At 36.2% G+C, this 18,275-nt stretch overlaps 1 protein-coding gene across 1 annotated transcript in view; it reads left to right on the top strand.

The window, feature by feature from the left end:
• The first annotated feature begins 4,741 nt into the window (after positions 1-4,741).
• NEBL (nebulette) overlaps positions 4,742-18,275 on the top strand; it is a 91,632-nt gene continuing 78,098 nt past the window's right edge. The window contains exons 1-4 of the mRNA XM_009870844.1: positions 4,742-4,810; positions 4,903-4,974; positions 11,370-11,474; positions 13,604-13,714. Coding sequence (XP_009869146.1) covers positions 4,742-4,810; positions 4,903-4,974; positions 11,370-11,474; positions 13,604-13,714 — 357 coding nt within the window. The remainder of the gene's footprint in view (positions 4,811-4,902; positions 4,975-11,369; positions 11,475-13,603; positions 13,715-18,275) is intronic.

The following is an 18,275-nucleotide window of genomic DNA, read 5'->3' as shown; positions in this document are numbered from 1 at the left end:
ATCTTAAATGCTCTGTCATCAAGATCCAGTTGGGCTAGACAATATCTCTGTAAGCATGGGTTTGCAAAAAATGTCTGTATTTATGTATTTATTAGGCAATGAAAATTGTCTGGTTTTCTGGAATTCACAAATCACTACTCTTAACATCTCATTTATATTCATCTTAAAAAATACCATTGCCACTCTCTACTTTACCGAAACCTTAAATAAAACAACTTGCATTGAATGTAAATCTTAGCTTAGAACTACAAGATATTTGCAGATTTTGAAGTGTTCTCGTTCAATGCAGTGTTAATGATGTCACATATACAAGCTTATGGATAAGCTTTTTCTCTAAATAGAACCGTCTCTTGAACTTCTTTTGTTAACTGGTATTTCATGTTCAGGGGAAGTTAAATTTGGCAGGCTGGGATCCCTCACTTCCCTTCTGTTTGTGATTGTGGTGCTGATAGCCTAACTCTGAACTTCCTTATGCGGGGCTGCTAGTAACTTCCAGTCTGATAGATGAGTATTTCTGGAAATGAGAAGTAATTGAATCTCAGTGCTTACAAGTGTCTTGTGTGCTATTTGAAAAGAGACTACCAGCTGCGTTGTGTTGAATTATTTGTACTTAGTCATGTGTGAGTATGTCCAGTGAGAACAGAAAATAACGTTTTCATTTCAGGGATGTCTATGGGTTGATTTTAACTCATTGAAAGCAGGATAATTAAAGGACTGAAACTCTACCTCTGTTCTTGCTAGGTTTTCAGTCTAGACTTGAAAGGAATATATTCATAATGTGTATATACCTCTTACTGTAATGCTGGGCAGATTTCCTGAAAATACCTTAACTGAAATCTGTATTTCTGATCTGAAATACCTTAACTTGCAGCTTGTGTGCAAGCACCCCATGAGGAACTCTGCATTGAGATTGTGACATTTCTGGTATCTTTCCTAGGACAAGCACAGTTTCTGCTGTTCTGTAAGTGGTAGAGAAATTCTTGCAGCTCAGCAGTACACGTGGATATTGCAGATCTCGGAAACCTTTTGGGGATTATGCAAAAAGGTCCCCTGTTATTATTTGTTTAGTGACAGAACTGTGTGTCACTGCTGAATCATTATGTCTAGCAGGGCCGAAATGAAATTAAGCTTTCTGGCCTAATATTTCCCAAATATATTTCTTAAAAGATTGATAAAGGGATGAGGAGATGGTGGGGATTTGGCCAGATGTGGACACAGCCGTGTGTGTTCAAAATGGGAAAGCTGCACAATTGTGCGCCTGAAACATTCACACACGGGGACAACTCGTACTTACGTGAACTTGGGCTCCTTTATACCCCTTGTTTCTTCCCCTTCTGCCTCTTCAGCAAATACGCATTTATACCAAGTAGTTGAGTAGTGTTCTGTGTCAAAAATAGCACATTGACACAATCGAAACATGACTGTAAGTGTTGGGAGATCCAGCTGTCTCCTTTTGTAGGATAAACCGTATAGTTTGCTTCTCATCTCTATCAGAAGTTCATGCACAGTGAGGGTTGTGTATAGCAAATACTGTGCTTCTGTGCACAGTTTAGACAACATACAGTTATGTTGATTTTATTGCAGCTTCTTCAATAAAATAGATTCATTCTTAAGGTTAACTTTGAACCGAGATGTGAAACATCCGTGCAGGGTAACTGGAGGTAGAAATGTGGAGCCATACAAAATTTGAATGGGTCAGTGTTGGGTACTTCCTCAAATAATCTGTTTCTCCTCTTTGGGTGCATGTTAAGATTCCTATAATGCAGTAAGAAGTTTTAATTTTGCCATGCTGTACATGCATACAAATATGTGTATAAAGAGCTTAGTAGTCTGTTGCAGTGTTTTCCTAAAATTCTGTACAACTGGATTTTGTTTAATCCGTGCTGTTTCATGCCAGAACAAATGACTACAGATTATTTCATTCTGTACAGTGGAAAATGGTCTGAAGTGTCAGTTTGGAGGCTTTGGTAAAAATGCAGGTTTTGCTGGTGAAGAATAATCTTTAATACAACATACTTCATAATTGTTTTGGGCAGGTAAAACTCAGCATTTTAACTAGGTCTTTATTCAGATTAGATTCAGTATTTTTGAAGTAGTTTTAAAAATATTTGTAAACATACACAAACATTTGCAATGCCAAACATGCCTGCTGATCCTAAATTATTTGTTACCTCTTATGGAAGTAAACAAAGCTTGTTCTTGACCTGCAGACTGCTAATAGAATCATAATGCACTTGTAAACCATGCAACTCTTTAAGTGATCGTAAGAAATTCTTACCTGGATTATATCTGGATGTATTTAATTTTCAGGCTTGCTTTATCTGACAGAATTCAGTGTTTTGAGGAAGGTGGGAAAAAAAGGGAAATGGGTTTCTGTGTCATATAGTCTCTTACTGCATCTGTTATGTGAAGATTGCCATTTTGAATAATGTATATGGGTAGTTGATACTGTGATTTTTTTCGCCTTACTCCCTTTGTGTATAGAAGTTTTTTTAATATGTTGAGTTATAGCAGCTGTCTTGCAATCCTTGTATTATTGACATTACAAAGGACATAGCATATTTGGTTGCTCAGCTATGCCTGACCAAGATCGTGTGAAAACAGGAAAAAATTAATTCTATTAGTTAAAGATCGTTCGAATAAAGTAGAATAGAATAGAACAGAATAGAATAGGAATAGAATATTTTATTTGGAAGAGACCTACAATAAGGAGCTAGTCCAACTACCTGACCACTGCGGGGCTGACCAAAGTGATCATGCTATAGAGAAAGCAGATCTTTATTATGCAGAAACCACTGTAGGAAAAACACAATTAATATATAAATTTTGGTATGTCCTGCTGCTGAAAAAGCACCAGATATAGTGTAAGCATGTTACATAGCTGAACACCTCCCTTTTCCCCACAAATCTGAACAGTTCTGACTTTGTCATTTTGACCGTATTTGCTTTTTGATGCAAAAAATAGCAAAAGATTTCCTAATACTCAGCAAGCTTTGCAGCTAGTAATAGCTCTTCTCTACTCTCTTAAATATTTTTTCAATGTCTCCACTTAAAAAATTTATTAAATGTAGGAAGGAAAAGGAAATTAGCTGTGCTGGAAGAATATAGGACTTGCAGTATTATCACAAAAAAAGCCCCAAATGAAGCCTTGATGTGACGTTTCTGTCTGGCACTTTTGTAGGTACTCGGTTGCCTTAACATACGATCCTTGAAACCATTCATGAGTCTGTTGCTCAGAAATACATTTGCTGTGGCCGTAATCTTCAAAAATGACATTATTGTGAACACTGATCTTATAAGACTAAACCATTTGTTTCCACAAGGATGAAACATCCTGAGCTCCAAAAAGTAGCCAGCATAATTTACAGATATTCCTCACCTATACAAACTAGGATTCCAGGTTTCAGCCTTAACTTCAGCCATACTAGTCTAAATCTGAACTTTATGAGGTCATATTTGGAACAGCCAGATGGAAAATCTTGAAACTTGCTGTACTATTAATGTATAAAGAATTGTGTCTCTTGATTATTATAGACTGAAAGCAGTTTCTACATTTTTTCTTTATTAATACTTTTACTCAAATTTTCAGACCTTAAGTAAGTCAAGTGATGTATTTTTTCTCTTTGAAATATTTGTTTTTCTAAGGAAATGTGTGTTTTTCAATAAGCTCTAAGGATATTGTGTTTGGACACAAGCACTTAAAAATTCTTTTAAGAGGTTTATTAAGAGCGCATACTCCTTATATTTTTGCCTGATTGCAAAGCAGTGTAGTGGTGAATCACTTTGCGAGATGAAGTTCAAAATCACGAATCTCTATAAAATGAGAAGTATACAAGTTTCTGTTTGGAAGGAAAAGTAATGTTAAAATGCTGGTTACTCTGACTGGTCCTTTAATACCTCCTTGCTTGTTTTACAGAAGCAAACACTCTGATGATAAATCCATTAAGGATATCTTTCAGTTTCATTGCATCTGGAGTCCATAACTTCATACTGAAAAAGGTTGGTTTTGAGACTGCAGAACAGTTTGTAAGGGTGAAGGAACATTCATGTTTTTGTAAATACGTAGCCATGTGTACTTGTAAGTATATAGATGTGTTTCTGTCTATATATGCACAAGTTCAACCTTCCGCTGACACAATATGGAAAGCATTGCAGAGATTTTATGTGTTTTGTGGAAAAGTAATATTTCCTGGAGAATATACTTGTAGTTACATCTACTGGAAAACGAGAATGATGTACTTCTTTTAAAAAAAAAGCTCTGTTACTGGATCAACAAAACAAATTTCTCGATAACTGGGTTTGGAGTGGTGATGCCTCGAATATTAGAACTGGTTTCCATAACCCTGGAGTCAACAATTCCTTTTTAAGCTTGTTAATTTTACTAAATTATTTATGTTATGAATTAACTGCATCACGGTATTTTAATTATGTTCATAGTAATTTTAAAAATAGTTGACTGGGATAGGTCATTTAATTATACTTTATCTGTAAGAAAGCATTAGCTCTGCTGTGACTGATAGCTTGCAAGGCCATCTGCAGTGCTTTTCAGTTCACTCACACTGAATTGTTCAGATAAAGACTGTCAAGTGCTGCCTAAATAAGGAAGGAGCTTTGGTAGAGTTAAGTGCAGTGGAGGACACAAATGAAGCGTTGATTCCAGGCACGCTGTAGGGTCTGGGCTGTTTCCTAGAGTGCTGAACCTGTTTAAAGTTTTCATTATTATTTTCTGCAAAGTATTAAAATGCGAGTGTCTGTCATTCAGGACCTCAGGGAAGATGAAAATGAGGATGAGGATGAGGAAGAAGAAAGGGTGAGTTAAACTCCAATAACTGAAAAATACTTATTTCTTTCTGTTGTTACCCTTTTAGGACAGTAAACCTGAAACTGCTTTTTTTCTTACAGGGCTTCCTCAAGCCTGTTATTGAGGATAGAAATATGGAACTGGCCCGAAAATGCAGTGAAATAATAAGTGATGTAAGTGACGGTGATTGTTTGCATCCTTACATTTACATTTCTCTTTTTTGAAGTGGGTTTACATTTACGATACATATTTTCTCAGTTATGTAAAGTGCAGCATGTGCCCATCCAAGGCTTAAATGGGAAAGCACACAAAATTATAGAAAAGCACAACCTGGTCTGGTACCTTAAATTATCAGCTGCAGAAGAATGAGCTTTTCAGAGTACTTGGATGGTATGAAGCATCAGCTCTAGGAAGGACAGTGTTCCAAAAAGTGGGTCTCAGTGGAGAGTGTCTCCCATGAGAACACTTTGGCTGATTTAATCAGAAAAATGCAGTATTTTTTCCAGTTATAGCCTAATCCTATGGAATTTGATTGGTTGGAACAGAACTGTGTGCTACTATACATAGCTATAAGGAGGGAGGATAAAAATAAAACATGATTTTTGATTGTTATCTCTTGGTCTGTAGTGATAGATGCTCAAAACTACTTAGCATATTATTATTATTATTAATTTACAGGAAGAGTACACAGAGATGCTAGAATATCTTTAAAAACTGTTTAGAGACTAAACCTTGACTTAGTCACTATAGATTTCAAAAAGCGTCGATGAGATACAAACCTTATATAAACATTATAGATTGCATCCATGACATTTTAAATTGCAGTAGGTGAAACTGCTTCAGTGTAACAACATCATATTTAACCTTGGTGAAAGTTTATTTCTGTGTCCTTGTAGGATGATGTCCCACACTGTTTGAAGAGTAACTTTGTACCTTTGTGAATGTGAATTTTAGAGTGGTATTTCTCCTGCAAGAGTGGTGTTTATTAGCAAAGGAGATGTTACTGAGGAGTGACTTGCTTTAACAACTGTTTTTCTAAAGAAACTGAGAATAATGTCTGGCTCCTGCTGTGTTGTAATCTGATACTTACATTTGGGATGTTACTGTTGAAGGTGAATGAGTATGTTGGTTTTATGAGAATACAACATACATAATCTACATTTAAGGTATAAATTATTAGGGATTATCTCTAAGAAAAGAATAGGTAACTCAGAGAAGCAGTATCTGCAATGTGTAGGTGTTACAGTGCTGGCTTAAAAGAATGACGCGACAAGGTTAAAGTTTCCTTTTTGTCCACATACCATCTAGTAATACTTCAATTTTCACAGAAAGAGTGCTGAAAATTGGATGGAGCCTTAAGAGAAGCTACCAAGATGGCTCTTTTGTAATCTCAAACTACTTTAGGAAGTAGTAGAGATTATTAATATTTTTACGGATGGTTATTTACATGTTTTCTTTGGGAGAAGAATGGCATATGCTACAAGTGCCTGTCAACTCAGGTAGAGGCCAAAATGAAAATGGGCCTGGAGCACTTATCTAACCCACAATACATTTAATGCTTCCATGCAACTTGCTTCTAAGCATGATTGCTGTTGTAAAAGGCAAAAAAACCTTGAAAAATGCTGAAGGAAGATTTTCTTTAATTGAAAAGGAATTATTATTGTGCTGTGTACCCACTAGGAATAATGTTGGCTGTGGCTGTTAATTAACTGATTAATGGAGTGGCTGTGTTTTCTCTGATTTTCTGCAGGGCCTTGGGAGCTGAGGTGAATAATTAAGCCAAGCTAGGCTTCTGAAGCCTTTAGTGGTTCAGGGATGTGGGTTTTTGCTGCAAACTTGTGATGCATTTAGCCTGCAAGTGTGTTAGATTTTTCCTTGACGTGTGTAAAGCATAATGGCAAAGTGTCATTAATGCTTTCAAAGTAGTAGTAGTATGTACAAGTTTAATTTTAATGAAGAGACACTATGTTTAAAAATGGTGTCTGAATAGGAGACCTTATTCAGTGTCCGCTGAAATCAATAGGTTGACTTGAACAGAATGTGTGTATGTATAGGGCGTGAATTTTGTTTCCCAGAATTTTTGCTGTAATTGGAATTTCTTATGACCAGTGAAGTGCTTTGTAGTGGGGAGTTCCTCACTCTGCACAATTCATTGTGGACGCCAGTGAACTGCAAGGAGTTTTTCATTCTTGCCTTTGATTTTTAACTCATTGCCATTCAGCACTTTTTGTATATGCTTTATCATAGATCCTTTTACCATGAATCTTTGTGCAAACTTCTTTTTGAGTGGGTGTATCACTGGTGTAAATCTGTACTTTTTATGTGTACAATGTCTTTACAGGGCTTACAGTTTGGCCCTAAAATGACCTTGGGACAGCAGCTGATGTCCTTGCTGACCACGAGACTGAGTGATTGTCCTTTTCTGCCAGTGGAGCTGTCAGCACAGCTTCTCCATCAGAATGCAGTGCCAGGAGTGCTCATGACTGAGATACTAGGGTTGCAATATGCTTGTCCTACATCCTTTACAGGCTTACTTGGAGCTGGGCAATATAGTTTAAAAGAAGTGTTATGGTGGCAGCCCTTAGTGTATCTGTAACTGAGCCTTGAACCGTAGGTAGGGGAAGTTGTGAAGTGCTTATGTGCTCTGGTTCTTGAAGAAATCCCCATTTTCATTTGAGGTCGGCAGATATTTGTTCTGTGGCTATGATACCCCCTGGATTGTTTCTTCCTAAGCCATTTTATTTAATCTCCCTCCATTATGCAATTTTATTCCACAGTTGTTTTCAAAACTGTCATGTGTGTTTGATTTGTGTGAATTACCTTCCTTTCCAGGCTTTTTCTTTTCTGCATTGGAATCGAGCCTGAACATTTGCTTGTATTACTTATATTTTGGTATATTTTCATCTCTTTTTCATTTTGATTGTGTGGTGTGATATTGTACATACTGTCATAAGCAGAGAGAAGAATAACTCTACAAGTAAAATAATGATTGTCCAAACTATCCTCATTCCTTCTGACAGAGAGGCAGACACTCTGCCTTCTGAAGATTCTGCTGAATTTTGGTAATGTATGGTACCAGTGATTTTTTTTCCGTGTAGCAAAAAGTAGTAATACTTGCCGTACTTGCTGGAGACTAGTAAAATACTTTATGCTTGCTTGTGCTTTCCTCTAGGTTTCTGTGGCCACAGAGAGAGGATTTTTTGTTAGATGGATCTATGGTCTGACACAGCTCTTAGTCTTATAAAATAAGAACTCTGGGGTTAGAAAGGGAATTCCTAGTGGGAAGAAGTTCCCTTTTGGCCTAACATAAAAGCTAGATAAGAAGTTTCAGGACTTTTTTGTGGCTTTTCTAGGCCTAAATGGGACTTTGAGAGATGACGGTTCTGTAATGGATCTTGATGTGATGACTGTCAACATGTTTACATCATTGACATTAAGATATCAGGAATTGTTTTTCATATATATTCATATTAAGGTTAGATTAACCTGTGCCCCTGAATACAAAGGAAAGGTGACTCCTTGGATTAAGCTCTTACAGTCAAAAAATAACCCCTTTCATTTAGCCCAGTCTCCTCCTATCTTTCCCTTGTGAAATATCTGATGGAACCGGCCGTGGGCAAGATGAATTTTCTTGGTGAGCCAGGAGGCTTCAGCCTAAAGGTTGGATGCTCTTGTTTTATAGATATGATCTTGCCATATAATATACATTAAGAAAAGAAAGCAATTTGAAGCTTACTGGTTTTGTGGTTGTCTAGGAATTTTAATGCACTTTTACTGGATAGCTGTGCTGCTGGGAAGAGTAGTTTTATGATGAGTCAGGAAGAAGAAAAGGGTCGGGAGAGAGCTGTTAAAAATTGGGCCTTTAATGAACTATTGGACTTCAAAAGTGTATCAAAAGAGCAGTGGTGGCTCCAGGCCATCATTTGCAAATTTTTCATATTATTTGGGTTTTTTTTGCAGGGCTTACCAAATCTACTCAGCCTAAATAGTGTATTTTGTGGTGAAGGGTAAGTCAGTGGAGGCAAAATTTCTTATTCAGTATTTTAGACTTTTGAATTTGTAACCTCAAACTTTGAAGAGGAATATTAGCTTTTCCACCTATTTCTTCCAGCTGTTGGTTATGTTCAGTCATAGCCAACCTCTTAAGCCTCTTGGTTATGTAATTTACAATAAATATGCTTTTTTAAGTGCAGATGTCGTGACTTCATTATACTTATCACATTTCATCTTCCATATTTCTGATTCTAAGCAATGCAGATATTTTTGTAGCAGAATAGAGTGTGTTGCATCTGAGTTTGACCATATATTTTGTTATATGTCCTCTCTAAATTGCTCACTTGGGCCTGAATGCATTTTGTAGCCTTTATGAGTTACTATGATAAATGTGAATAATAAAGGACTGAGTAGGTGGCATTAGTCCTTTACTGCTTTCAGTTATTTTGAAAGCATGACTTCTACAGCGGAATAACTTCGATTGTTTCTTCTAGTTGTGTCATGTCATCTCCCCAATTAAGAGGTACCTTAGGAAGCTTTCATGATTGATATTTTTTAATATAATTACTGTTCTGTAATTAAAATGGATGTTATTACAGCCAACACTCAGATACCTATCAGATTTATCTAAGTTGTGAGCAGTAAGATTCTCCATCTCCTCTATCAGAGTCTCGGCTTCAAAGGAGTTTCTACTGTTAGCGCCAATAAACCCAACCAGTGGACAGTCAGCTTCGTATCTTTCTCTTGTCCCTTCTCAGCCATATCACTGTGAATGAAAATAATTCTGTGAAGCCTTTTTTTAAGCTGTTCATATGCATGTATGTACACATGCTTGCAAGTATGTGCGTCCGTGTGTGCAGGTTGAACAGTAAGTACCCACTCACGTTTGCCATAAAACTGCCTTTCTTGTGTATTGCTCTGTGCCTATCCAGGAGTACGGTGTCATGCACAGGTTACATGAACCACTGGATTTGTCAGTCCTTGAATAAAATCATGACACAGAGTAATTTTACACCACTGATTCATTAAACAGTTTTTATTTGGAATGGACTTGTAATCCACAAAGGCAGGCAACGTGATTTGGTTAATGAGCTGTAGATACCTTCAGTAGTTTAAATGTGGATGAGCTCATTAGTAACCAAAATTATATACTGTGGGAAGATTATGTAGTCATCAGTTTGAGATTAATTTTGGTATTATCTAGTCTGTAGCCCCATCCTTGGAAGTGTTCAAGGTCTGGTTGGACGAGGCTTTGAGCAAGTCTGGTGGGAGGCGTCCCTGCCAGTAGCAAGAGGATTGGAACTAGATGGTCTTTAAGATCCCTTCCAACCCAAACCATGTGGTGATTTCATGATTTTTTCAGTGGACAAAAAGGTGCTGATTCTGTGTAAGCTGTCATGCTTCTCATGAATTTTCCAAGTCCCTGTAGAGCAGCATAGGCTAGAACTTGTGATATCCATTAAGGATTCAGAGAAAGGGGAAATTAAGACTGCATATTTCTATAATACTCAGATTCAGATCATATTGCCTCTGTCACTGCTTGTCAGCAAGTCTAGAGTGCATAAATGCAAGCTGCTGTTGTGCAGAATGTGAAAATGAGGTTAGAGAAATGGTAGCAGATAATAACCATGAAAGCCTAATACTAAATAATTCAATTTACATTGAACTAAACTATTTTATGTACAAAGAAAGAAACGTCACTAAAAAAAATATAAGGCTATCAATGTAAAGTGTCTGTATTTAAAACTTTAGTCCATCTGATCATAATTCACCATCTTTCTTCATGCAGTTCTCACATAATAAAGGTCCCTACACATTCACTATGTCCATAGATTTTTATTTTTCTTGCTGTCTCACTAATACAAACAGCAAATCTGACTATATCAACAGGAATGTGTGTTGTTTGCCTTTGGTTGTCTGAAAAAAACAAAACAGAACAAAAACTTGTAGGGTTTTTTTGTTGTATTTTTTCCAAATATGTCTTTTTCTTCAAAAATGGTTTCCTTTGTGCATACACATGATTTAAAAAATGGCTAAATTTAAAGTTTTTTTGGTCTTACAGAAATTCTGTGATTATTTGCATGTCATGACTGTTGGGGTGCTTTGTAGCCAGTGATTTGGCAATGGCCTTCTGAACTTATTTGTGTAACTCTTGGATTTGTGTAAGGGCATTTGGTTATGTTATACAAATTCTGTTCTCGCTCTAACTGTGTTAGAAGTTAAGTAATTTTATCTTTGAGATCAAGGATCGAGGATATCAATTATTTGATTCTCCTTTCTTTAGAGATACTAGAACATTTACAACAGCAGTGAAAATGTGCTGTAGATACAGAGAAAAATCATATAATTTCATCTTTATTATTAAAGAGTTCTGCGATTGTCACGTAGCTCTGGTACTGTGTGTGTGTATTTCCCTTAATGGGTTAACTTGATCTAGCCTGAGATATTTGCAAACCACCCAGCATAATACCCATAAATAAAATAAAATTAAAATAATGAAATAAAAATAGCCAATGTTTATTTTTCTGCATTTTAAAAAAAGAACAATTAAACTTCTTTTTTCTCCTCTTTGTAGATACACTATAAAGAAGAGTTTAAAAAATCTAAAGGCAAGTGCATATTTGTACCCGACACCCCGCAGCTAAAACATGTGAAAAGTCTCGGTGCTTTTATTTCTGAGGTAAGATCTCTAAGACTGAAGAATTCTCTTTGTTTCTTATCCTTCCTAAAAGCTCTCTCAATTGAATATAGTGGGTTTTAGCAGAGGAAGCATGGCTTATTTAAAGTAACAATTCTGTTTGAAACTGAAGTAATTCAAAGTGCTGTAGTTAGTGTGTACTTTATATACGAGTAAGAATAATTTGGAGTTATGCAACACTTTTATTTTGAGATTCCCAGATATTTTATTAATGATTCTGAGGCAGTCCTAGCTATATACTGTTTTATGGATGAATAAACTGAGGAAAAAGATTTATTGTTGCTTATTCTGCACTGATGAGGTTTGCGAATCATACCTGTGCATAGTTTCACTGCTGTGGAGAATTCACAGTCTGGTATCAAACCCAAGGAGACAAGGAAACCCCCGTGGTCGCCCCTGGCCTCCTTCAGCAAAGGGATGGAGAAGACTTCGGGTGAATGCCATCTGCAGGACGCCAGAGCACTTGCATGCGTGTGTATGCATGCACTGGCAGAGTTTTAGGTGTCTGCACTCACAGACACATGCACACACACATACGGCTGTATTGGCAGAGAATGAATGGCTGCTTCCAAAACACCAGAGCAGAATTTACCAGCTCTTCATGTCCCAGGCATAAGGTGTCATAGGATCGCGTCTCTGATTATGTCCCACAGGTGAGAACAGCAGCAGAAGCTTTTACCTGACAGAGTTGCTTTTGTAAAGGAACTGATGGTTCTGAGTGATTTTTCTGTCACTGAAGACTGAAATTCTTGGTGTCTCATTTTTTTGTGCTACATTTAGGATTATGATAAAAAACATCCTAATATCTCTGCCTGAAGTTACATTATATATATTCTATGTTCTCTTTCTGATATCCATCTGTTTGCTGTGCAACTGCATTCAGTGTAAATGCATCGGATGAATATTTGTGTTAAATTTATCTTTGTATTTTTTTAAGAGAGAGTGGCATGTCCCAAGGTAATTTTACTTTCTAAGAGACAGACTATTGTAGGCTACAAAACCACAATATAGAAAAAAGAGTATTTATCAAAACCATCTGTCTGATTCCAAAGGTAAGTTGCAAATCATTAGTCAAATATTTAGAGCTATAAACATATTTCAAAATTCTAAACCCCCTATTTTCTATGTTATCACACTGTTGAGCACTCTGCTTATTGCAGCATTACCTGAAGCCAATGGTGTGATCGATGGTTTATCTTGTAAATTACTGACCTCTAGTGTCCCATAACCTGTTTTTGCAAAACTTGAACACTGAAATTCTTAACAGCATGCCTGCTGCAGTGAAAAAGAGCCCTCTCTTTTCGGAAACAGCAACAAATGTTACAGCAAATTACTGATACATGTAATATATAGTCTCTAATTAAAAGCTGTATATTGAGTGGTGAATTAATGACATTAGGCAATATCATTTAAGATATCTTTGAAATTTATGCTTACTTTTGCAGCAATACTTGATGTTATTGCTTTATGAACTTGTAAAATTTTGATCTGAAGCAAAAACCTCACAGATTTTGAACCATTATTCTGGCCAGTCTCATAAAACCCATTTGTGAGGAATTGCTAAGTATTGAACACGGGATAAATAAAAATAATTTTAAAATGAGTCTGTAATATGGAAAGTTTAAGTAGAACTTACGGCAGATATGCTATCTTTCAATATGCTTGTCCTTTCCAGTTACATTTAATTGCTATTACTTATTAACTGGTAAAATATTTTTGGTGGTCTCTCATTGCTCTTGTTGTGCAAAACTTGGGGAAATGGAAAGAAAAGAGCTAATTTTTGGGTTTGGAGATGATTTAAAAAATAATATAAAAATAACTGCCTTGCCTTATTTTATACTTTCTCCAAAATTATTGAATTATTTAATTAGGAGATGTTTTGCCTTGCTTTGTGAATTAGACGCATCCACCTAAAGTATTTTGAAGTTATTGTGTAAAGATCTGTTTTTACTTGAAAGTTTATGACAGCATTAGATTTCTTTCCAGTTCCAACAGTCTATACCATTTCATTTAGTAGAAAAAAGAATAGGTAATATGATTTCTGTATCCTAATTTTAGTATTGTATGTCACCTTTTCCTTCCCATCTTTCCTTCCCTCTGCTCTATACTAGGTGAAGTATAAAGGAGCTGCTAAGAAAGACCTTTCCAATTCTCTTTATCAGCAGATGCCAGCCACAATTGACAGTGTTTTTGCAAAAGAATTGACACAACTTCAGAGCAAGGTACGATTTTAGAATCACAAAAATTATTTTAGATGAATTGTGTAACAGAATATGACCAATCTGAACAATACATCTGAATGGATACTTGATTGCCCGCTTGATTTATTTGTGTGATTTATCACCCAGAGTTTATCACCATAACTTAACTTCAAAAACTGCTCGCTTTTAAAATGTTGATGATCTTACTTGTTATGTTTATTAAATACAGATTTAAAAATTTCTAGTGCATTCATCAATCCGATGAAATCAATTAGAAATCCATGAATGAAATAAAGAATTATTGAATCCAGTGACATTGCACTGCATTTAAAGAACAGATGAATCTTCTATAACAACTGTTTCAATTTGAATGTTGTATTAGCTTTATAAAATGTTTGATTCTGAAGGGAAAAAATAAAATAATGACTTTTAAAGGCACTTACTGGTAGCAGTAAACGTATTTCTGATTGCCTGCATACTATACCACTCACAAGAAATTTTATAGTACTAAAAATATGAAATAAATTATGTTGAACGTAGTGTAAAACGTGCAAACAACCAGTAAAATTCTAAATTCAAGCTCAGTTGCCTCCAGGGCCTTTAAAATGTAATGCCTTTAATGTAGGCAGGTGACCCTTCACTTCCATTGGTCTCAGTGGAATTGTGAGTGTTAAGTATGTGTAATATGAATGAAGTTACAGATTTTCATTGTTACTCATGAGAATTATAGCTGATAGATGGTCTTAGGTTTCTGTCCACCTAGCATTTCCACATTATTTTTGTTATACCTTTGCTCTCTTGAAGATATTAACTTTATATAATTTAATACAGTCAGTCTGTGAAGTAAACATGTTCCTATATCCATATAATGATTGTATCTCAGTATGCATTCTTCTAATGCAGTGATTTTTTTTTTTCAAACAAGGGAAATATTCAGAACAAAAGAAATCACTGAAATCTCAGGACAGCTTGTGGAGAAATGTTTTGATTGAAAACAATTGTGTTAAGGATATATTAAGCAAATATAATAATATAAAGTATATTTTGGCTTTTTTAGTTTGAAATGAAACATATATACACTCAAGTTAAAGCCGCATAGTAGCTGAAATGTCATTAATGTGACATTTCATTGTGAAGTGAGTGATTAGAAGAATTACAGTAGAAATAAATTGGGAATTAAACTTGTATAACATTTTTAAACCATTAGCTTGATTTATAAAACATTAGATAACTAGTTTGCCACAAATTTACTCCTGGATTTGTTCCAAATGAGTACATTCTACATTAGTTTACGCAAATGAGGTTAATTAACAATGGAGATGTGGCAGAAAAGATAAATAGCTGAGACTAGAAATGAAACCATTTGATTCATCAGAAAAACCCTTTTAAGGGAAAGACTGACATTTTCATCTGGTATTTTTTGAAGGTTTTCTTCAATCATCCAACAGTCATAAAGAAAAAAATATGCATAAAGGATGAGTTATATTTAAGCAGAAACTTTTCCTGTAAAATTCATACCATCCCCTTAGGAATAGGTGCATTATAAATCGTAATCTACCATAAAACTTAAAGATACACTGACACATTTTTCGAACTTGTGGTTACTGTTGCAGTGGACCTGAATTTAATGCTACTTTGAGAGAGATCCTAGGGGATTTTCTACTGGAAAATCTTCTCTACAGTATTCAAATCTAATCCATATTGTGCCTATCACTGTGATACCCAAGTAGCTAATACAAGGATTTCACATTTCAACTGGGTCAGGATATGGCAGAAGCGATTTCTGCTGCATCTGTCTAGCTGGGATTGTGAATTTACAGGTTACCACTTCCGCAAGGGGAGACCGTGGATATGCCGTAGGAGGAGAGAAGAGCACTGGCTGGCCGTTGTGCCAACCCCCCTGTAAAAAGGCAGTTGCAGGCACAGAACTGCAGTCTGTTTCTCAGTTACAGTAAGGTGATTTCAAATAGGTGCTGATTGCCTGAGAGGAGGAAAATACATGTCCTCCTTCCCAGACGCATTAGAACAAACTTACATCTTTGACTCCCTTTTCTGCTTCTTGAATGCAAGGCTGAGCTTGAATGCTTTTAATAGCTGGATCAAGCAGGTGTTTTGTTGCTCTGGGCTGCCATGTTCTTGGCAGGATCTGTGGCCTCATCTGCCAGGCAGGTGTGTTGGGACTTGGGGGTCGTGGTGTGGAAGAAAGAGAACCGCGGGCTCTCCCTGCTAGTGCCCACTGGCACTGGACTGCTGAGGCTGTTGTGCCTCTGCCAGGTGATCTTACACAGGGTGTATCCTGGGCAAATGGGCTCTCCCGTGAGTTAATGTTGGATTCTGAAATGATGCGGCTGCACTGCTGCTGCCCAGCGGCTCCGTTTTCAGCCTACCTAGATCTAACCCAGTTTATTAATTTTATACACCGTTTCAGATCACACTCGTGATTTAGGAACTTGGAGACAACTAGGGAAAATTTCCTTTTTCTCACAAGAAGTTATTCCCTACCTACAGCTGCTGTCCTCTCCAGTGCAAACAGACTGCCATAGCACCACCCATCACTTTTGCGTGCTTTAACTGATAGGGCAATTGTCACTGACTTCAGCACAGCCAGGACCTCGTTCTGTAAGATTCAAGACATACAGTGTCAGCATTGATAGGATTTAGCCATAATGGAGAGTACAACACCCTGACAAATGTGGTTCTCAGTCGTGGAGCTTTATCCACATATCGGCTGTATTGCTTTATTCTCTATTTCCTATTCAAGATACACAGGAAGATCTAAAGTGAGACCACCTCTGCTGGTTTTTGCATAAAGCCCATGCTTGTTCCTTTATCATGTATGTAGAACTGGCATGAAGATGGAAATAAGTACCCATGGAGAAGGAAATCCATCAAAAATTTTCACAAAAAAATCATGACACTGTTTATGGGGAAAAAAATGTTTCAGGAGAATGAAGAAGAAGTTTTATAGCACATATATGAGTGGCTTTTATCAATTTCATTTTTTCCTCTACACTTAAAATTTGACTGCTGCCTTCTAAAAAATTTTCTTGGGGGTGAGCAGCCAGATTTTCCTCCCTTTTGCTTTTTTTGTCATAGCAAAGAGAACAGGAGAGAGAGCAGAAGTCCTTCCCTCCATCACTTAATTGTTCCCTCCTTGCCAGCCTACAAAGCTCTCACCAATTTCCCAGTTCTCAGTAGTGAGAAATAAAGTTGCTGAGAGCTGTCTAGGCAGGGAGCCCTCATTTTGATTTTCCTAGCAGGAAATGGAAACATTTTCTGGAAAAAATTGCAGTTTTCCTGTGGAAATTCTTTCTGAAGGAACATTTCTGATCATTGCTAGCTTTGTGCCAAGTCTTTTTCTTGTCTGAAGACCAGTGTACTGAATTCTTTCTTACGCAGAACATTTTTTTTAATAAGATGTCACAAACAATGATAAAGGTATTCAAAATTGCTTGAGGGGGAAACACTGTTGGAAAAAAGTATGTGTTTCATCACTTTCTTCATCACTTTATTTCTGCCATAAGAAGAGATTGCGCTGTTTTTCTTCTTATCTGAAAGGAGTAATCTAAAGCAAACTGAAGGCAATTTAATTTTCTCCTTTGCACAGGACAATATCTCAAATAGTAACTATATGTCAGGGTTCAACAGTATTTTCTGTTTGTTTTTAAAGTTGACGAGCCAAGTGGATGTTAAGCAATATTTCCAACTTCCAGAGAAAGTTTCAGAATTTTCCTTACTTGTGGCAAGAATCCTTTTACTTTCATATAAATTTTTTCCCTTTGATACTTTCCACTTTGAAACTATTTTTCTTGTGGTTTACTGTGTCATTTACAATCATATTGCACAGTATCAGACTGTTTTATGTAATTAATGATTTTTTATGGTATCACATCTCATGTTCAAGATTTCCTCTTTTTTGTGGTAGCAGGTACTGGTCTCTTGGACTTCTCTAGTTTTGTTTTACACAAATATATTGGATAATCTGATTCTCCGTCTAGAGATTAAAATAGCATTTACTGTGTTCTTGAATGTTTCCTCTTACAAAATCCTACACTGTGGATTTTAAGGTCAGAGCTCAGCTTACTGACTGAAAAGGGAAATACGAAAATGAAAATTTAATAGTGTTTGAAGTATTCCAAAACAGAGGGTTGGTCAGAGTTAAGTTAAAAGAGCACACAAAGCCTTCCTTAATGCAACTCCCTGTTGACACACTGGTGTACAAGAGAGATAAGAAAAATAAAAAATGAGTACTTACAAATTAGTTTGATCTGAAGTCATACCTACTTAAATAATTGCCTTATATTTCTTGAGCTAATAAATGGTGCCACTACAGAGTAAAGGTTACGTCACTGACCTATAATACTTGATCTTTCTATAGAGTATTTTCATATATAGGTTTGATAAAGAAAATGCTGTTTAGCTAAAACTTGAAAAATAATATGAAATGAGAAATAAGTGTGCACGTGCTAATGTGTAAAATAGTTGTTCTAAAACTTTTGATGAAATAATGTTCATGAACCTTTTTTTTTATGTTCCTTGGAACTGATTTACAGATCTGGGTATAGTTCTGTACTGAACTGTC

Source organism: Apaloderma vittatum, unplaced genomic scaffold (assembly GCF_000703405.1).
Source record: "Apaloderma vittatum isolate BGI_N311 unplaced genomic scaffold, ASM70340v1 scaffold7296, whole genome shotgun sequence".
NCBI lineage: Eukaryota > Metazoa > Chordata > Aves > Trogoniformes > Trogonidae > Apaloderma > Apaloderma vittatum.
This window is presented reverse-complemented; position numbering and strand designations above follow the sequence as displayed.